Source organism: Primulina tabacum, chromosome 6 (genome assembly GCF_025594145.1).
Source record: "Primulina tabacum isolate GXHZ01 chromosome 6, ASM2559414v2, whole genome shotgun sequence".
NCBI classification, from domain to species: domain Eukaryota; kingdom Viridiplantae; phylum Streptophyta; class Magnoliopsida; order Lamiales; family Gesneriaceae; genus Primulina; species Primulina tabacum.
The window spans coordinates 3,599,593-3,618,119 of NC_134555.1; the positions used below are offsets into that span (position 1 = coordinate 3,599,593).

The window sequence follows — 18,527 nt, forward strand, 5'->3', positions numbered from 1 at the left end:
ATGAATCATCGATAATCACACAGGATATACGATAACATGATACACGGTCCTTACAAGATCTTTATTTATCATTTATAAAACTTATCATATTTTGATCCAATTTATACTCCGTCGGATTAGATTTCATTTAATCGGAACCGCAGGATCTTTATCCTATATACAAAAAATCTGATCTGATTTGTTCACCATTGGATTAGATTTCATTCAATCACAACCATCAACTTCATATCATCTAGTATCACTCATTCTATATATAGATATAACATAATTTCATTTCGAGTCACCATTATCATTCTCTATATAATAAATATTATACTTATCTCCCAACATATTTTTGTTTCGATGGCTTCGAATGCACGAGCTGCTTCTTATTCATATCAAGAAGACATACACCTTTGTCATGTTTATCTTGACATTTCCCAAGATCCTATCATAGGCATAAACCAATCTCGAAATCAATTTTGGAGTCGTGTTGAGCAAAGCTACAACAGTTCCAGAGCACCTGACATGACTGAAGTTCGTAACAAAAGATCTGTGCAATCTCGAATGGGCTTAATATTGGCGGCAATTAGTAAATTAAAAGCATGCATCCAACAAGTTGAACAACTCCATCCAAGCGGTGCTTCAGATATGGATATTGTGAGTTTTGTTTTGATAGAATATCTATACTTATAGTATTATCAGTTTTTTATATTATTTAACTTAACTTTAATTTTATATACAGATAATTCGTGCAAAAAAGTTACTGAAACAGGATTCTAATTTCAAGAAAGGTTTTAAGTTTGATCATGTATGGTCTATTATGAAAGATATGGAGAAATTTGCAGCTTCGTCAAATCATTCACGGTCAAAAATTCAAAGAGGTATTGAATTTTTTGACTCTCAACAATCGGACACACAAGCAATGGATTCCCCCAAATCAGCGTCCCCTGGATTATCACCATTTGAGATTAATTTAAGTGATGAAAATATTGGTGGTACTTCGTCACAGCGGCCACTTGGAGTGAAAAAAGCAAAATTGAAAAAGAAAAAAGATGAATATATGTCACAGACAATTGAATCAATGAGATTAGGACAAGAAAAAATTCTGAAAATAACCCAAACTGAAAATGCTTATCGTGAACATAACAAAGAATTGCAGATAAAACGTATGCAACAAACTGAACGAAAATTGGAACAAAATGAAACAAAAATAGAACAAAGTCGACAAATGTTGGATTTGGCTAGGTTTCAAGAAGAAAACGAAATTTTGGTAATCGATCTCAACTCAATTCAAGATCCATCTTCGCGTGAAAATTTTAGGGCCGAACAGTCAAGAATTTTGAGTGAGAGAGAAGAAAGGAAACGTGCACGTGATAGTCTCGACTATGGAAAATATTTTGGAGACATTGGAGGATCTGGATCCAGCTTACCTCTGTTTTAAATTTAAGTGCTTGTCATCCTTATTTTATTGTATTGTGGTATGATTTTTAATAGTTTGTTGTTTATTATCTTGTTTAGGTTTATGTTGTATCATTATCTTTGATTTTAAGTGTTGTTATTTTATTTTATTTTATGTTGTATTGTAATGTCAATTTTAATAATTAGTGTTTTTATGTTTGTTTATTTAATTTTGTATCATTTTCTTTGATTTTCAAAAAATTAGTGTTTGAAATCTTAATTTTTTTTTTACTTGTATCTTTGTTTTCAATATTAATTAATTTAATTATAACTACATAATTAAGATATTCATGGCATATTTTATACTATTTTATTTACTACAACTAATGTAATGCCTGAAGTAAATATCACAATTTGTTGATTTAGTAATGTGAGATTATTAAATAATTAATGATTTTTAAAGAATGAAATATGACATATGTTGGCCATATGAAGTCCAAATGATTTGAAATTTGGATATAATGTAGAAAACTCAAAGATATAGAAGTTTCATGTTTCGAGTTTTGAAAAATGTGATTGTTTGACTCGTCCAAAAAGATATACCGTGTTAAAATGTTAAATATATTATATTATATTATTTTATTTTATTAATATAATATAATATAATATAATATTAAAAAATAAAAATAAAAGATTGAATCGGTGGAATTCAATGAATTCCACCGAACTGCTCGAATAAAACGAACAGAGATAGGAACAAGAGAGAAAGAAGATCAGAGAGTTTTGAAAATTTTTTTCGATCGTGCGATTATCGGTTTATCCAATCGACAAATCAATTTCAGTTATGAGATCGTTGACACGAGGTCTTCGATTTGAGGTATAAATTTTATATTTTTGGTGATGTTTGAAATTCGTCGATTTTTGGAATAAATCTGATAAATTACTAAATCATACTGAAATTGAAGATTGTTGAGTAGTGTATGATTTTAACGAAGTAGAGAAGATTATAGCGGTGTTATTTTGAATTATTCCTAATTTGTTTTAATTAGGGATTTTTAATCGTTGGGTTGAGATTGGAGAGTTGTTTGTCAGTTGTTATTAATTCTGATTATATATTCGGAGTTTACGAAGTATATGCTACACGTTAATATAAAGTTTTCGTAATTTGAAGGATGTTGTAAAATAGCCTATTATTTGATGTTAAATTAATTAGGGTGTATTTGATGGTAGTATTGTGAATTAAATACACCAGAATATTAAATTGTTGAGAGATAATAATTTATAATCGAGTTTTATATTTTGTTGAATTAACTATTGTTGGGCTATTTGATGTTATATATTGAGGCTGTTATGATTATGTTGATACGGTGACAATGATCTGATAATTATTGTTGAATTTCCTAGATACATCACAAGCCACATTTGGATCAAAGAAGTATCCAGATTTGATATATATACTCGATTATCAGGTACGTGTTGGCGTACAAGCATATGTTGTTATTGTTTAGTATTGATGAATACTATTGCGTTGAACGATGATAAATCACCGGAATTGGGTGATTTGGTATTATATTTGTTGTTGTTTATTATTGTTGATATTGTTGACTATCGTTGTCGGGAGACGTCTCGTTAATGTTGTTCATTCAACGATATTGCTGTCGCCGGAGTTGGGGAGCGACGTATCGTTGATGTTATTCGTTCGACGATATTGTTGTCGCCAGTGTTGGCGTGCGACGTATCGTCGATGTTGTTGTTCGTTCGACGATATTGCTGTCGCCGGAGTTGGGGTGCGACGTATCGTCGATGTTATTGTTGCAGTGTGATGATGTTGAGGTTGTTGATGGCTGATTGTCCAGAAACGGCAAATGGGGTATTTCTGTTATCATTTCAGTTGTATCTTATGTTGTTGTTAATATAACTGTTATATATTGCGATGATGATTGTTGTGTATGCTCATCCTTTGGGGGCTGTTTCTGTTGGACAGGTCACAGGACTATGCTGTGAGACATGATAGAGGTGAAGGACTAGGTGTGTTGATAAGGCCAAATCTCACAAAGATTTTAGGGATTTGATTTGATAATATTTGCCCTTATCTAGACTTTTTATCCTAATTATGTGCTTAATTTAATTAATAATTGTAGATTTGAATAAAAAGTGAAAAGTGTTTAAATTAGGAGATAAAATAAATTTGCTAGATTTCAAAGGAAATAAAATATTCTTATTCTTTGATGATATTGAATTTTTGGAGAAATCTATGTAAATCTTGACAAATATCTTATCTACACTTTCTTTACTTGATATGGGCTTAAAAAGAAAAAAAAGGAGAGGCCCATTGAGGAGAATAAAAGGGCAGAAGCGTACAGGAGAAGAAAGGGAGCCGAGAACAGAAGCACAGAAGGAGACGGAATAGGAGGACAGCGCGGAAGAAGAAAAAAAGGGGAGGAAGAAGGAAGACAAAACCAGCGAGGAATTCCTCACACGCTACAAATTACAGAGAATCTCTTTCCATTCCTTCTTAATCATGTTTTCTGCATTGAATTTAAACAGTGAATTGCAATTTTATTTTAAGTTTATGGAGTAGATTTTTATAGACTAAGGCCATGATAGGGCCGAGACATATTATTTTTTGATGTTTTGAGTTTGATTCAATTAGATTATTTATTTTATTCATTGATTGATGTCGTTTATCACGTGTTCTTTTAATCTGGCCAATTAAATAGAATATTTGTTGGTTAATCTAAAATCGGAAGGCGATAGATTAATATTTGCTTCACACATCAATCAACACATGGTTAAATTGACTAGAAATAGTATTCGATTTCAGTGTGCGACTTTAGGTTGAAAAACTGGAATTTCACAGCGATCTAATGCGGTTGAATCTAATTAAATTCAGTTAGGAATAATTGGACTGTTAGATTTAATTAGGTTTATTAATTCGAGGAATCGTTTAATAAATAATTTTGGGAATTCCGTCGTGAATTAAATAATTAATTTAATGAATATGAATTTGACACGTAGATTATAAATTGTCTCGGTACCGTTGTGCGCCTTAGTCGTTTTTAAATAATTTGAATTTTCGTCTAAATTAATAGTTTGGATTAGTTTTGCTTTAGTTAATTTATTTAAATCGTGTTATTTAGTTTTAATTAATTTATCTCTCATCATTTGAATTTTATTAGCCTGAATTAAGAAAAATAATTCATATTCTAGTAATTAAACATCGATCTCTGTGGGTACGATACCTGGACTCATCTCCAAATACTATTACTTGACCTAGTCCGCTTGCTAGATTTATTCCCAACCGAAATCGTCGGTCATGTGTCTAGTCAAACAATCATGTAGTTGATAGTAGATAGAGACAATATAGTTTATTGTCTTATTTGAGTTGTGTGTGTGTATTTATTAAACTGTTTCTGCTGCACTGACATAGATAGTGTGGTGAATGCACTATTTTGTCGTATATGCATTATATTATTACGTTGTCGAAAAAAAAAATTTTATGCATATGACGTCATATGTTGTATGATTACGTGGCGAGGTTTGGGGCGCCACAACTAATTTATCACAAATAATTTATTAACATAATAATATTATCTTTATTAATTATGTATTAAATTAAAATATCCAAGTTTTTTAAAATCACTTTGTTAAAATTTATTGTTTGAAATAATATATTTTAATAATTAAATTAGATTATAAAACTAATTATATAATATTCAGAGTTTAAGTAAAATAACATAAAAAACAATTACAAAAATATATATAAAAAAAAAAAGCAACGCTATTGCTAGCGTGTTGTACCAAATTTTGTGCAACATTGTAGCAAATCTCTATCTTGGCGTCAAACATAGCGCTGGGTTGGAGAAGGAACAAACTACACCATCTTGCTTTTTACGCTAATTTAGAGCTCGATTGGAGAAGCTCTAATGGGATCAACCCACACCAATATAATTATTTTATCATTATTATTTCATAAAATAAAAGCATGCTACGATAATTTTTTGCTATGTTCACTCTAAAATTGCAACATAGTTTCCTTGTGAATATACTCAAATAAAAAAATATATATCATAAAATTGATTCGTAAGATGGGTTCATAAACATTTTTATGATTTATTTAAAATTTAATTTGATAAAAAAAATACATCTTGAAAAAAAAAGTTTTAAATAAAAAAATGCTTACGTGACATGAATAAAAAAAATTGATCCATATGAAGAATAAAAAAATATCACAACACTAAACTACACAATTTATTTGTCAAAATATCATAATCGTGCTATGTATTTAATTTTAAAATTAAGAATTTAACACACACAACATATAATTCATTCTGATCAGTGATGGTTTCGCATAGGAGTGGAAAAAAATAATGAATTTTCGATATATTGATATTACCATATCGAAAAAAATTGAATTTAACGAATTTTCAGTACACCGAAGATTTTGATACGGTAACATTATCGAATTTCTCGATACGATAATACTATGAAATTTGAAAATTTATGTATATAACGAAATACCGAAAAAGTATATAAAAATTTAAAAATATATAATATTTTAAAATAATAAATTTATAAAATTTAAAAATATAAAGTTTTTTCGGTATAATACGATATATACCGATATCATGCCGAAGTTTCAATCTATCGTACAATTTCAGTATAATCGGTATCTAGTTATATGTACCGAAATTTTCGGTATACCGAAAACGTCGGTATGATATCGGTATAAAATTTGCTTATATCATAATCATCGATACGACATATAATATATAATTTCGGTATGATACGATATCTCATCCCTAACTCGGCACCATACTTCTTAAAATAGTTAGTTTTATAGGAGCATAAATATTCAGAGCTAGCTACATTATACTGGAATTTGTAACAGCTCAATCACTCTCATTTTGCATATAAAATATTCATTTTGGAAAACGAAGCTTCTTTAAATTAAATTAAATGAATCCATGACAAAGCCCGATTACGTACACCTTCTTATGATATTTGAGAAACAATATCAAATTAAATATTTATTTGATATCATTCGTCTGAATTTTTTTAAATTTTTTTAGATAATACACTAAAAAAATGAAACTAGTCACGGTTTTGAATTTTGTCGCTGATTAAAGTTTCTTTCATGAAACTAGCGACAATTTGTTGAAAATTGTTTTTTATTAGCGACAGTTTTATTCAAAAATCGTCACAAAATTACAATTTTCAAAATATTAGATCAGAATGTAATTATGATATTTGATCTATTTTGCGAAGTATTTTTTTATACCAAAAATCATCGTTGTTTGCAAAAAATTTAATTCAAATCATCGGTATTTGTGACGACTTAAAAAAAAGAAAATTCTAAATTAAAATTTTCAAATTATTAAATAACAATATAATTATGATATTTAATTATTTATTGTTAAAATACCGTAGCTAAATTAAAATTTCAAAATATTAAATAATCATATGATTACATAATATAAATTTATTAAATATTAACTTATTATTTAATATTAATATAGTACATCGCTTTAAATAATTAATAATTAATATCCATAATTACACACATAATTATATATATATATATATATATATATATATATATATATAGCTTGCTACATAATAAATGTAATTTTATAAATTATTACCAAATTAACACACATAAAGAAATACGTTACAACACATGCATATATAACTTAGTTAGGTCTCACATAAAATTAAATAGTACAATAAATTAAATAATCGAACATACATAATGTACATATCAAAATCAATTAGTTAACAATAAAACTAAATACATAACATGCAAGTTATCCGTTGTATGTGTACATCTAATATTTAATATAAAATATATAACATGCACCTAATTCTATATATATATATATGGAAAAATTTGGTTGAAATGTAAACTTATAAAGTTTAAGCATTGGACCAGATATAATGTTGGATAAAAACACAAGTTAGAGTAATTAAAAAAAGGCAAAAACTTGTTCATACTAGAGGAGAAAGGTGAAAATACTAAAAAAAGAAGGGTATATATAGGCAACTTCAAAAATTGTCGCTATTAAAATATTCGCAAACTTATGATATTTTTTAAATTTTAAATTTACGATGAAATTTAATTTAGAAATTTTGTCGCTAATTGAATAGTTCGTTATTTATTTATGCTAATTTTAGCAATTATTATTTAAAACGACGATTTTAAATATCCGTCGACGTGATAGATATACCTGGCTGACCACACATCTTACAACAGTCATTCAACCTAAGACCAGCAGGATCTTGGGATGTTGTCCTTGGCGCGGGTCGTGATCTTTTGACTGCATTATATCTGGGAACAAAATGTTAAATTATATTTTCATTATCGTATGCTATTCAAATATATAAATCTACACGTGTACAAATATTCATGTAACCTGACACCAAATATAACACAAATTTTCTCAATTATCATGTCAAAATCTTGTCAAATTCTATACTTTTTTTTATTACAATTTCCCATAAAAATCTTTCAATTTTTCTCAATAGAATTCTCGTACAATCATCCCCATTTCCCAGCAATTTTGTGTACTTGTTAGTTTATAATAACATGGAAATGTGTGCGAGAAATCGTCCTCCACACCTAGCCGCCGCCACCCTCTTCCTCATTGCTGTCCTCCACCACCTCTCCGCCGTGCGCTCCATCGGCGTGAACTACGGCACGCTTGGAAACAACCTCCCTCATCCTGCGCAAGTTGCCCAGTTCGTCAAACAAAAGGCCACCATCGACCGCATCAAGATCTTCGACCCCAACCCGGAAATTCTCCGAGCCTTCGCTAACACCGGTATACTAGTCGCCGTCACCGTGCCCAACTTAGAGATCCCCAGTCTCACCAACGTCCAGTACGCGCGTCGATGGGTCGATAACAACATCAAGCCATTCCACCCTCAAACAAAAATCAACTACGTCCTAGTGGGCAACGAAGTTCTCCATGCGGGCCTAAAGAATCTCACCGACAACCTCGTCGCCGCCATGAAAAGCCTCCACGAAGCTCTTCTTCAACGTTTATATTGTAAAATTTCAATGTTAATATTATATGTTTCAATTTTAAATTTTTTTCGTGAGAACTGCGATGAAAATATTTTAAATTAAAAGAAACAAATATAACCTACTAATATTGAAATTAAACCAAAATTGTAATATATGACCAAAATTACGATTGGAGTTACTATAGTTTTACATATACTAAAATAAAATCAGACAAAAACTTATGTAAGACGATTTCACGGTCGTATTTTGTGAGACAGATCTCTTATTTGGATCATCCATGAAAAAATATTACTTTTTATGCTAAGAGAATTATTTTTTATTGTGAATATCGGTCTGATTGATCCGTTTCACAGATAAAGATTTATGAAATCGTCTCACAAGACACCTAGTCATCCAATCAACTAGCAAAAGGAAGAAGGTGCTAGCTAGCCAGAGAGGCATGGCTGCTTTATACACACTTTTTGAAGCCAAATATTAAAGTGACTTCATTGAAAAGTATATTGTCCCAAAATCTAAAGGTGAGAGTTCTTGATCAAACGTCACGTCCCACCAACAAATTCTTCTTTCCTTTTCCCCTTCCGCAATTAGAGAACCCATAACATTACCTTCCATCAGTCCATGGAAGAAAAATTGAAGAAGAAGAAGCTCAACAAGAAGCAGAAGCACCAGCATCCAAACGATCAGACAACCAGAACCACACCAGCTGATTTCTCCTTCAAGCACAGCACCGAAGTCAAGGGCCTCAGATTTGGGGGCCAATTCATCGTCAAATCCTTCACTATACGACGTGCCGGTACTCTGGACCTCCTCCGCCTCCTCTCCATTCCTCCCACCAACAACCACAACAAAGCCAACCCGGGCTTCCCTTCGGCCACCGTTTACGTGCCCACCAACTTCACGATCCTCGCTCACGAAGCTTGGCACACGCTCACATTAGGTCTGGGGACGAAGAAGTCCAAGGTGGTGCTCTTCGTTCTGGAATCGGAGAACATGAAGGCCGCGATGGATAGATTCTGGCCGCCGGAGATTCCCCTCGGTGAAGTGAATAAGAAGCTGATCAGAGGGCTGAAGGGTTGCGAATTGGCACGGTTCAAGTTCAGGAAAGGGTGCGTCACTTTCTACGTTTACGCCGTTCGGAGGATTGGAAACCTGGGTTTCGCTTGCGCGGAGGATCTGAGAACGATTCTACAATCGGTGGTTGCGCTCAAGGATTTCATAGACCACACGGCGATGCTCGCCTTCCCTAACCAGAGAAGCATCAGCTACTCCCCGCCGGTAGCCGCCGTTCATTAGTTGAGTCGTCTGTAGCCTTAATTAAGAAAATGTTTCGAAGAATTTGACTTTAAAAAAATATTTGTTTCTTTCTTTTTCCGGTCCCAGTAAATATAGAGTTAAAGAACATTTAAATATCTACAATAATTTAAATATGTACAATACTATTTATAATAATTATATCAAAAAAATATAAATTTGATTATACATATAACTATATTTTGTACAATTTTGGTGGGTTTAAGAAATTGTTTATTTTTATTGGGGTGGTTATGTTTTATTTTCTTCTGAGAAATGTGTTTTAAGAGTAACATAATATAATAATGACAAAAACTTGTATCAGACGGTCTCATAAATTATATTTTGTGAGACATATATCTTATTTAGATAGATCATCTAAAAAAAATTATTGTTTTTATGTTAATAGTATTAATTTTTATTATGAATATCGATAAAATTGACTCGTCTCACAGATAAAGATACGTGAGACTCTCCCACAAAAAATATATTCTACAATCATTCGTGTGAAGTGAAAATTTTGCCAGTTTATCTTGATATATACTTTATTGCCAGCCGTCATTCATTACATTTAAATTCACGTGAATCCTTCAAATTTAGTGCTTCATTTGGGTATGATACATGCCAGTGAAACACCACATGACACTCTCCATGATGATTTCGAATTTATTATTTTTCTAGGCTCTAGCCTTTATGGTGATTTTTTTTTTTTTTTTTCTATTATGGTGATTTTAATTGCATCTTGAACAAGCTATAATTTTTAATTTTAGCTTTTTTTAAATGACTTGTAATAAATCGCAAACTTTAAACCACACATCAGATAAAACCTAAAATATACTTTTGCTGAAAAAAGTTTTTGTAAGCTTCAAACTCTACGATGACCCCAAACTTGACACATTTAACCAACTCGATCGATGATAGGAAATTAAATCAGTTATTTACTTCTTAGCTACCTCAACTTTGGACATAAATCTAATTACAACAAGCCGCGTTGAACTTAATTTTTTTTTTTTTAATGACTTCCTGTCATTTTCAGAAGCACATAATTTATGGCTTGCTATCTAAGTCAATAACTATAAAATAATAATGTTGGTTTAACTACCTTCTTGGAAGAAATTTGGAGAAGAGTTGCCATCCAAATACATGGAACTGCCGAAGCAATACTACGTTTATCCTGTCAATTAGTTTTATTTTATATAGATGTAATGATAGGGAAAAATGATTATTATTATTATTATTATTTCTATAAATGCATAAGAGAGCACAGTCATATTTTTTGTTTTCTATAATTGATACGCTAGGAAATAGGCTCGGCCCACTCGAAAGCCCAAAAGGCGAATCCCACAAAGATATTCAAAAAGTCCCGGAAGGTCACTTTCATGCCAGAGCTCGTCAGGAGGTCACCTCATTCACACGAAGCTGGTGGGAGGTCATCTAGGCCGACCTCCCAAACGCCTGTAATCTCATCAATCAAAAAGAGGTGGCCGACCTCCCATCACGAACCGAGCCGGCCTCCTAGATTATGGTAATGTGTTGATTGAAAATGTCTCGGCCGAGCTCACACAGGGTCCAGACTATAGACGGGCTCCTACCTAAGATAGCTTCTACTCAGACATTAACGAATAGCCCACATAAATAAAATCCAAAAAGGTAAAGCCCACAAAGGTTTAATCTAATCTTGTCCGATATTCTGAGAATCTAGACCTGCCAAATCAGGACTTTATTCTTCTCCTATAAATACCAGTTTCCATTCATGGTTTATTTATTCAGATATTCACATTCTCTCAGCACACACATTACTCTCTCAGTTCTCAGTTATCTGACTTGAGCGTCGAAAGGGACTACGCCGGAACAACCTTCTGGCCCCCTTCTAACGTTCTTGTTTGTGATTCTAAATTTCGAGGGTCCGATCCGAGCTTCCCAAGTGCAGATCCGGCCTCTCAGCTATCATCCCAGATTTAAACAACATCAATAATTTTAAAAGATATAAATTTATAACGATTTGAGAGGGGAAGAACGAATGCAATGGAAAAGTGTTAAACAAGCAACTTTTCTTAAAAAAATAAAATAAAAACTCGAATGATCCAAATTGTTCGTGAATCTGTATAAGAATTAACTTGAATTAAAAAAATATTAAAAACTATTAAAAAAATTAAATGATATAACTATAACAATGATAATCCTTGAAAATATCGTTCAACTATTTAACTATCCCATGCTGAAATCTTGGTTACATTCATATGTGGCCAAATTTCTCAAAATTAGAGGAATGATAATCAATATATAGCTTATCATAATTTTCATTTTGTTCTTATTTAATTTGTATATTAAACTTAACAAGACTGAGACAATGAGAACAGTGAAAGTTTCGTATAAAATGTAGAGGCTTGTATATTTAGCAATCATGCTTCATTTTTCATTTCCCCCCCTTACAAATTTCAATAGGCCATTAGGTCTCACCGACCTAACTTAATCATTGTGTCGTCGAATTTATGAAAAATATTAATTTTATGTTAAAAATATTATTTTTAATATTAAATATACATCAGATCAATATGTCTAACCGATAAATATCTATAAAATCGTTTCACAAGAGATTTACTCATGTTATTTGTATCAGATAAATTTTCATCGTAACTTAATTTAATTTTGAATATTAATTATTTATGTAAACGTGTATTTTATATAGTGATTAATTTAAAATAAAAATTAATTAATAAAAAGAGTAAAGATTAGAGAAGGATTATCAGTACAACTTTTTTAATTGTTAATCTGTTATCAAGGAAATGGGCACAATCATGAAATTGTGAGGCCCATTCCCAACCTTACATGATCCTCCCACCTCGCTTTTTCTGCCTTTCCTTATTGAATGAACGAGTGGATGCACTTTACCTTCATTATTTACTCATTAAAAAATAACTAAATGATGTTATTTTATCATTAAAAAATAGATAATTTTTTTGTTCCATCAATAAATTAAAAAAATAATATAATTGTCTGATTTGGATTGTCTCATAACAAAAACAATCAACTTTCCACAAATTTACGATCAAAAATATTGTATTAACTTGTATTTTATGAAAATCGAACCAATAAAATTTACTCTGATATCAACTGTAGAATTAAATATTCGCAACTTCACTAAAAAATCATCTCATGTCATGTGATAATGATAAAACTTAAATATTTTGAAACAAAATTGAGTAATACAGCATACTGTACTACTTTTAACTGGTAAAATTTATTAAAAGAAATAGCCGAAAGCTAACATAAAACACGATATTTGATTAAGAATAAGGATGTCAATGAGTCGGATCTACTAAAACACGATACCCGACTCATTAAAACTTTTAAGGACCCGTACCAGCTCGACCGGCTAAAACTTAAACACATACCAAACTTGTCCAGACCATACCCAATATTTAATAGGTTGCACCAATATAATTAATCCAATTTTGTAGAAATTTCGATTAGTTAAACAGGTTGGACCCTAAATGTCGTCCTTGATATCATACATAATGAAGACCCAGAACCACAATCCGTTAAGGATTGTCAACAAAGAGATGATTGGCCAAAGTGGAAGAAGGCCAAACCAACTGAATTAGACTAACTAGAAAAACAGAAAGGGTTTGGACCTGTACGAACACCTGAAAATGTAATCCCAGTAGGATACATATGGGTTTTTTTACGAAAGAGAAATGAAAATAGTGAAATTATAATATACAAGGCCCGACTCGTAGCCCAAGGTTTCTCGCAGAGACCTGGAATTGACTTTGAGGAAACATATTCACCTGTGATGAATGCCACTACTTTTCGATTCCTAGCCAGTTTAGCAGTATCAGAAACTCTTGATATGCGACTTATGGATGTGGTAACTGCTTATCTTTATGATTCATTTGATAGTGATATATATATATGAAAGTGCCTGAATGATTCAAACTATCGAAAGAAAATGGTGAAGCGCCCAAGGCTATGTTATCAATAAAACTGCATAAATCCTTATATGGATTAAAGCAATCTAGTCGCATATGGTACAATCGTTTTAGTGAATATTTGTTAAAAGAAAGGTACACAAATAATAGTTATTTGTCCATGCGCTTTTATAAAAAGAACAGATGAGGGTTTTGCAATTGGTGGCAATATATGTTGATGATCTAAATCTTATTTACTTGAAAAATGAGTTTGAGATGAAAGATTTAAGAAAGACAAAATTTTGCCTCGGATTGGAAATTGAACATTTGCGAGAGGGAATATTTGTTCATCAATCATCATATATATAAAAAATATTAAAACGCTTTTACATGGACAAGACACACCCATTAGCATCACCAATGTTTGTTCGATCACTTGATGCTAACAAAGATCCTTTTCGACCACCTGAAAATGGAGAAAAAATTATTGGTCCAGAAGTACCATATCTAAGTGCCATTGGTGCAAAATTGTACCCGCTCAGATATATCATTTTCTGTTAATCTTTTAGCGAGATATAACTCATAGTCCAACCCGAAGATATTGGAATGGTGTAAAACACATATTTCGTTACCTTCGGGGTACAACCGATATGAGATTGTCTTATTTGACAAAATCAAAGTCTTCTTTAGTTGGAGCAGATTCATGATATCTTTCTAATCCACATAAAGCTAAATCCCAGACATGTTATGTCTTTACACGAGGAGACATTGCTGTATCATGGAAGTCGGTGAAGCAATCCTTAACAGCGTCTTCTTCAAATCACTCTGAGATCATTGCAATTCATGAAGTAAGTCGGGAGTGTGTGTGGTTGAGATCTATGACACAACATATTCAAGAATCATGTGGGTTCCCAACAGTAATATTCGAAGATAATGCTGCTTGCATTGCGCAGTTAAAAAGAGGCTACATCAAAGGTGATAGAACAAAGCATATTTCACCAAAGTTTTTCTATACACATGAGCTTCAAGAAAATTGTGATATTGACGTCCATCAAATTCGTTCAAGCGACAATGTAGCCGACTTATTTACAAAGGCATTGCCAACTTCAACATTCAAGAAATTGGTGCACAAGATAGGGATGAATCAGTTAAAGGATCTCAGATGATTGAGATCAGGGGTAGTATCTATTATTGTACTCTTTTTCCTTCGTTCAGGTTTTTCCATTGAGTTTTACTGATAAAGTTTTAACGAGGCAACATTTGAACTCCCACATCTCTTAGAAGTAATTTGTTGAGTCGATAATCATCTAAGGGGGTGTATTATAGAAAAAATATTGTAGATGATTATTGATATTATTAACTATTCAAATTCTGTAAGTCTACTCTATAAATAGAGGTATCAAATGATGAATAAAGTACTCGAAATCAATATTCTCTACTATTCACAACATAAATAGTATTTTCAATTATGAATACATTCAACAAATTTTTTTTTATCAAACGGGAATTTAAATCCGACTTGTCTCCTAAAAAAATATTGAGTAGGTCATTTGTGAGACGGTCTCACGAATCTTTATCTATGAGACGAGTCGTCTTTACCGATATTCGCAATAAAAAAATAATACTTTTAGCATAAAAAATATTTTTTTTATGGATGACTCAAATAAGAGATCTGTCTCACAAAATACGATCTCGTCCAAACAGAAGTTTGGTGACCTGAAACCACAAATCGATTCGGAAAAGGCATCCGAGAATCAGTAATCTACTTGGGTCTAATGCTGTATAATGACGAATTTATGAGGTTAATTAGCAGTTTGAATGCCTATGGTTTGAATTGCTGCTCGACAATTTTGTCTGGGACCTAGTTAATTGGGTTGAGAAATTTGAATATGGTCCCTTTGTTTGTGCTAACTCGATTGATTACCATCAACTTGCAAATAAAGGTGATCTGATCATCAAATGAGTTGAAAGACTTTCGTAGGATCAGTGTTACATAATCATTATGAGTTGCTAATATCATGAATCCCTCCTCTGCGACCAGGTTAAGTCAGTTAATTTTTATACTAGAAACAATAATTGGAGGTGTTTTGAAATGACAGCTTTATACTTTGGGTTTTTAAAGGAAATTTGTAGTTTCATATGAAGAATAATAAAGATAACTGGCTTGTAATAATATCCCTGTTAAACAATATCTTGTCGTGGCTGATCAATGTGTCCATGGTGGATCAGTTGGTTTTCAAGAAGTTGGTTCATATTCGAGTATGCATTCATCTGGAAAAGATAAAAACATCCCTTGGTACAACTGGTTGAACATTTTCTTTTCTTTTTGGCGTTTAGGATACTTTCTTCACTGTTGATTTACATAATTCTTTCTCCCATTTTCCGTTTAATAATGTATGATCCATGAATTTAGTGATATGCAAGCTTCTTGCATCTCTGAGAACAACCTATTCAAAGTTTTGCACGTCTGGTTCGAATCAAATTATGAAAAAAACAGTTGTTTGTACATATTTTTCTTCATCTCAGATCATGAAAACTCGTTGAAATGGAGACATAGCTTACACCGGAATGCGAAGGGCTTTCGACCATGTTAGATGTACATTATATTATCATACGTTTTTCATACATTGGTTGTGATGTAAGATATCTCGTATTATATTAATTGCTCGTAGTCACACGTTTCTTACACCAACTAGATGTTTATCGCAGTTTTATTTTATGGCCGGTACTGAACGTTATATCACAGAGTGTGTACGAAAGATCTGTTCCATCTTAAAGGGTTACTTGGACAAACCAGTTGAGTGGATTTCGGAAATTAAGCTAGGACCAAACCAACTTATGATTTAGAAAATCAATCAATTAAATTTGAATAGTTTAATATTTGATGGAGACGACAATCAGTTCTTTAAAAATTAAGAGAAGCCAGACCCTAGTTCCATGCATCCAAAGACCAAGTCACAAGGTCACAAGTGTTGCCCCCGCTCACCTCTCCTTCATGACATCCACAAACTACCCATTTACCTTCACTAATCAACACACGCCAACCAGGTGTTGGGATCAAATTCCTCGATATTTTCAATCACAACCAGGCCCCGTCACTTATATAAATCTCCTCAATTCTTTACCCAACCACCAAACTTAACACCATGAACCAAGAACAACCTTCCAGAACCGTCAATCTTCATGAACCCATCAACAACAATGCCATTCAAGCCGACCCTATCAAGAAACAGTTGGCATCGGCAGGCATTCTATGCAATGAACAAGTCCAGCTATCTGGGAACATCACCATTGGTGAGGCCCTCGAAGCTACAGCCCTGACGGCAGGCCATCGGCCGGTGGATTATAGTGACGCGGCTGCCATACAAGCAGCGGAGGTGAGGGCCACAGGACGAACCAACATTGTTCCAGGTGGTGTTGCTGCGGCTGCTCAATCAGCTGCCACTCGAAATTCTCGGCTTCAGAGGGACGAGGATAAGACGAAACTCGGAGAAATTCTGTCTGATGCGAGCACAAAGCTTCCATCCGATAAGGCGGTGACACGCCGGGATGCGGAGGGGGTGATCGGAGCTGAGCTGAGGAATGATCCCAATCTTTGCACACGACCCGGAGGGGTGGCCGCGTCTCTTGCTGCTGCTGCAAGGCTTAACCACTCGAACATTTCTTCTACTAACACTTCTACTACAATTCCACCTCCAGTTAATAACGACTAATAAGCAAATACTTATTTGTTGATTTATTAATATAGTTTTAAACGCGGAAGAATAAAGTCTATTGATATGTACCTAGTTACTAGGTATCTTATCTAAGCCAGGAATTTGCATTTTTTCCACATGGAACTCGATTTCTCGTCTCATACTTGATAACTTGATGTCAAATAAACTATAAATCGAATTGGACATCAATAGATTTTATTTATATCTTTTAGAGTTGTAAGGTTGTTTTGATTTCAGTAGCCATCCACATTGGTTGTCTGGCAAGTTACTATTTTTGGGCATATTTTAAATATTTATGAGATTGGATTTTGAAGACATGTAGAGGCAATGATTTTAGTTAGTAATAAGCATCGAATTCATAAAATTAATCGATTATCTCATATTAATTCATTTTGATTGGCAAAAAATGGGAATATATATCATATTTTATTTATTTAGCATGTCATATGTTTTACTTCAATAAAATATAATTACAATAAATAAAATTCAATCGTAATTTTTTTTTAACTGAAAGCCGCCTAATCAACTGCTATTACTACGAGAGGTGATCAAATGTGGATTGGTTCGTTTTTAATGAAAATGTAAACCAAACAATATCTACCAGTTTTGCAAAATCAAAGATCAAACCAAACTATTAATAATAATAATAAAAACCAAATCTAAATTTCGGTTTGATTCGTTTCAGTTTATTTTAAAAGATCGATTTTTGATTTTTTTTCAATTATAATATTTTGATTATTTTTAAATATAATCGATGATATCAAATTTTTTACATAAATTCGATCTGGTGAGCTAAATACTTTCACGTTTCTTGTAGTTTTACAATTATCTGCACAGAGACGTCGAGATCAAGAGACGACTGACCTAGATATAGCTGAGCTGGATCCTGCGCGGATGAGTACACCATATGTGTCTTTGGTGTAGTCCTTCTGACGCTTAAGTTAGTACGGAGAGCGAGTTTAAGAATACAATATAATATTGTTTGTGCAAGATAATGAGTGAATAAATCAAACCACATAAAATACCTGATATTTATAAAGTTATAACTGAGTACCTTGTATGGTAAAAATTCTAGTATTTTAAGTTACTTTGAATATCAGATTTGTACTGATATTATATTTGTTAATTTATGGATTTGGATGATATATCTCGACTTTTCCAGGACTCTTTTCTTAACACCAAATATTTGTTCAAGAGTTTTAT

General features: G+C 32.3%; 4 protein-coding genes across 4 annotated transcripts; all 4 read left to right on the forward strand.

The window, feature by feature from the left end:
* Positions 1-531: 531 nt before the first annotated feature.
* On the forward strand, positions 532-1,423 carry LOC142548378 (uncharacterized). The gene is made up of 2 exons (XM_075656671.1): positions 532-639; positions 725-1,423. Exons 1-2 carry the CDS (start codon positions 547-549, stop codon positions 1,421-1,423), a joined length of 792 nt encoding a protein of 263 aa, XP_075512786.1. The 5' UTR covers positions 532-546.
* Positions 1,424-7,966: 6,543 nt separating this feature from the next.
* On the forward strand, positions 7,967-8,509 carry LOC142548379 (glucan endo-1,3-beta-glucosidase-like). Its single transcript, XM_075656672.1, has one exon. The coding sequence runs from the start codon at positions 7,967-7,969 to the stop codon at positions 8,507-8,509; it is 543 nt and encodes a 180-aa protein (XP_075512787.1).
* A 307-nt stretch (positions 8,510-8,816) lies between these two features.
* LOC142548015 (uncharacterized) lies at positions 8,817-9,775 on the forward strand. The gene has a single exon (XM_075656386.1). The coding sequence runs from the start codon at positions 9,026-9,028 to the stop codon at positions 9,698-9,700; it is 675 nt and encodes a 224-aa protein (XP_075512501.1). The 5' UTR covers positions 8,817-9,025; the 3' UTR covers positions 9,701-9,775.
* A 6,780-nt stretch (positions 9,776-16,555) lies between these two features.
* LOC142548016 (late embryogenesis abundant protein 47-like) lies at positions 16,556-17,639 on the forward strand. Its single transcript, XM_075656387.1, has one exon. It carries the CDS (start codon positions 16,755-16,757, stop codon positions 17,319-17,321), a length of 567 nt encoding a protein of 188 aa, XP_075512502.1. The 5' UTR covers positions 16,556-16,754; the 3' UTR covers positions 17,322-17,639.
* The last annotated feature ends 888 nt before the right edge of the window (positions 17,640-18,527 follow it).

Coding starts and splice junctions, on each gene's coding strand:
- LOC142548016 (XM_075656387.1), top strand. CDS start 16,755: ATGAACCAAGAACAACCTTCCAGAACCGTCAATCTTCATGAACCCATC.
- LOC142548015 (XM_075656386.1), top strand. CDS start 9,026: ATGGAAGAAAAATTGAAGAAGAAGAAGCTCAACAAGAAGCAGAAGCAC.
- LOC142548378 (XM_075656671.1), top strand. CDS start 547: ATGGGCTTAATATTGGCGGCAATTAGTAAATTAAAAGCATGCATCCAA. Junction 640..724: donor GTGCTTCAGATATGGATATT/GTGAGTTTTGTT, acceptor TTTTATATACAG/ATAATTCGTGCAAAAAAGTT.
- LOC142548379 (XM_075656672.1), top strand. CDS start 7,967: ATGGAAATGTGTGCGAGAAATCGTCCTCCACACCTAGCCGCCGCCACC.